The sequence below is a fragment of the Nymphalis io genome, chromosome 2, assembly GCF_905147045.1.
Source record: "Nymphalis io chromosome 2, ilAglIoxx1.1, whole genome shotgun sequence".
Classification (NCBI taxonomy): domain Eukaryota; kingdom Metazoa; phylum Arthropoda; class Insecta; order Lepidoptera; family Nymphalidae; genus Nymphalis; species Nymphalis io.
This window is the reverse complement of record NC_065889.1, coordinates 4,767,224-4,769,181: the sequence shown is the minus strand read 5'-3', so window position 1 is coordinate 4,769,181 and position 1,958 is coordinate 4,767,224. Positions and strand designations below refer to the sequence as shown.

At 29.1% G+C, this 1,958-nt stretch overlaps 1 protein-coding gene across 2 annotated transcripts; it reads left to right on the top strand.

The window, feature by feature from the left end:
• The first annotated feature begins 538 nt into the window (after positions 1-538).
• Positions 539-1,675, top strand: LOC126779699 (tol-Pal system protein TolA-like). 2 transcript variants are annotated; one of them, XM_050503863.1, is made up of 2 exons: positions 539-687; positions 1,144-1,675. In XM_050503863.1, exons 1-2 carry the CDS (start codon positions 648-650, stop codon positions 1,647-1,649), a joined length of 546 nt encoding a protein of 181 aa, XP_050359820.1. In that variant the 5' UTR covers positions 539-647; the 3' UTR covers positions 1,650-1,675. The 2 variants fall into 2 exon arrangements, 1 of the variants encoding a protein (XP_050359820.1); XR_007670377.1 differs by having other exon boundaries at positions 549-687; positions 792-1,275.
• Positions 1,676-1,958: the final 283 nt, after the last annotated feature.

The following is a 1,958-nucleotide window of genomic DNA, read 5'->3' as shown; positions in this document are numbered from 1 at the left end:
ACCAATCGTGAAAGCCTTAGACTTACTTATTCCATGCGATTTAATAGTAGTACTAATAGTTCTACTGTAGTATAAACTATAAACAGTTATTGGTTAATTTACTTTTATTTACTCCTAACTTTATATAACACTTAATCTTCCTTAACTTGACTATTTATAACAACTTTAATTAAACTCCAAATTTCCCATTTTCAACTTGTCCCCAACATTCAAATCTCCATCTTTTTCGCGAAACCGTAGTAAATATTATAGATTGTTCTAGATCTCGACCAAGGATATCGAAAGATAGAACTCTTCAGAGTTCTGTTAGATACTAATATCCTAAGCTTATGTTGGTAACTTAACTAATTTTGAGTCAGCGTAAAACAATTATATAATTAATTACAGGTATAGTATTATTGATATGTAATATCTTTATTTCAACAACAAAATAGTTTATATGTCTGCAGATTACCTTTTTAACATTTAATTGGACATTGGTATTGTTGACATGTTATAAAAACATTTTGTAATCTTTTCATTTTAATAAAATCAGTGTGGGACGGTCACTGACGTCAAATATGACAGAATACAACTTCACTTGCGTAAATATTTTTTATACATAGTTCATAAATTTATTTGGGACGAAACAAACGTAAAAAGCAATAATGGCGAGATATACAAGAATAGCGTTAGATATGGCATTGGGTGAGTATAAGTTAACATGTTATCTCTCAAAGAAACATTGCAAAACAAATTTTATTAAAATGAAAATGAAATATTTAAGTCTAATAAGCAAATTTGTTTTGCAGTTTCTCTGAGAACAGTTCGACCGTTGGTCACAAAAATATGGGTCTACGGAAAAAACTTGATACAAAATACATCAGCAAAATCCTTAGTTTCGAATTCTATCGTGGAAAAGACAGAAGCAGTGTTGGATAAATATACTAATAAGTTAATTTCATCAATGACCACAATTCGTGATCGTCAACTACCTAAAGAACAAAAATATCTTGAGAAAGAATTGGAAAAAGTTAAAGAGAGAATATCCAAAACGAAACTTTAATATTTTGTCGATGTTGATGAGACAAAAAAGTCTAGAAAAGAAGAAGAAAGCTTTTATTTTTAAACTTGCTTAAAATATATTTTTTTACTTTTTTTTAGAAGCAAGTAAAAGATTGAAGCCAGCTTTAGGAAATGTATGGCAATATGCAAAGACAGAACTTGTACCACCATTGACATTAAATTTCTTTCATGGACCTAAGGGAAAAAATTTGGAAGAAAGAGTTTCTAAAGCAGCTGATAATTTTATTGCTGGAATAAAAAGTCGTATAGATGATATAGAGGCAGAAAAATTGAGAGAAATAAAGCGAAAAGAAGCTGCTGCAAAAGCATTAGCAGAAAAGAAAAAAGCAGAAGCTAAAAAGAAAGCTGAAGAAGTTAAGAAAAAAGCGGAAGCAATCGCTAAAAAAGCTAAACTTGAAGCAGAAAAGAAGGCTCAAGCTGCAGCTTCAGCCACCTCTGAGGCTAAACAGAAAACTAAAGATGAAAAGGAAACAAACAAAAAACAAAAGAAGGAAACAAAAAAATCACCTGACGTGGTTAAAAGTAAACAGACTGCCAAAAGCTGTGAACCTAAAAAAGATTGTCCACCAAAGGCAAAAAAGTAAATTGCACAAATACAATTTATCGTTATTATTTTATGCTAATCTCATTAAATTTTTAAAAGTAAATTTGTTTTTGTTTTGCCTGATGTAGTATGGAGTTCTGTAAGATGCTAGTCTAGGTTACAATCGTTCAAAAGTAAATAGATAAAAAGCAAAGAAAGTGAGTTTTTTAAATCTTTGCAAATCCATTTTACAAATCTATTAATATAATCAGAAGTTAGTTTATGGTATTTTCCTAACATTAGTTTACATAAATTAGAAAAATTTTAATGTTATGTTCATATTTAGATAAAAACTTTTTTCTATGTTATA

Excerpts from the sequence above, each read along its gene's own strand:
- LOC126779699 (XM_050503863.1), top strand. The coding sequence starts at position 648 with ATGGCGAGATATACAAGAATAGCGTTAGATATGGCATTGG. Across the intron at positions 688-1,143 it reads AGCGTTAGATATGGCATTGG|AAGCAAGTAAAAGATTGAAG; the intron begins GTGAGTATAAGT and ends ACTTTTTTTTAG.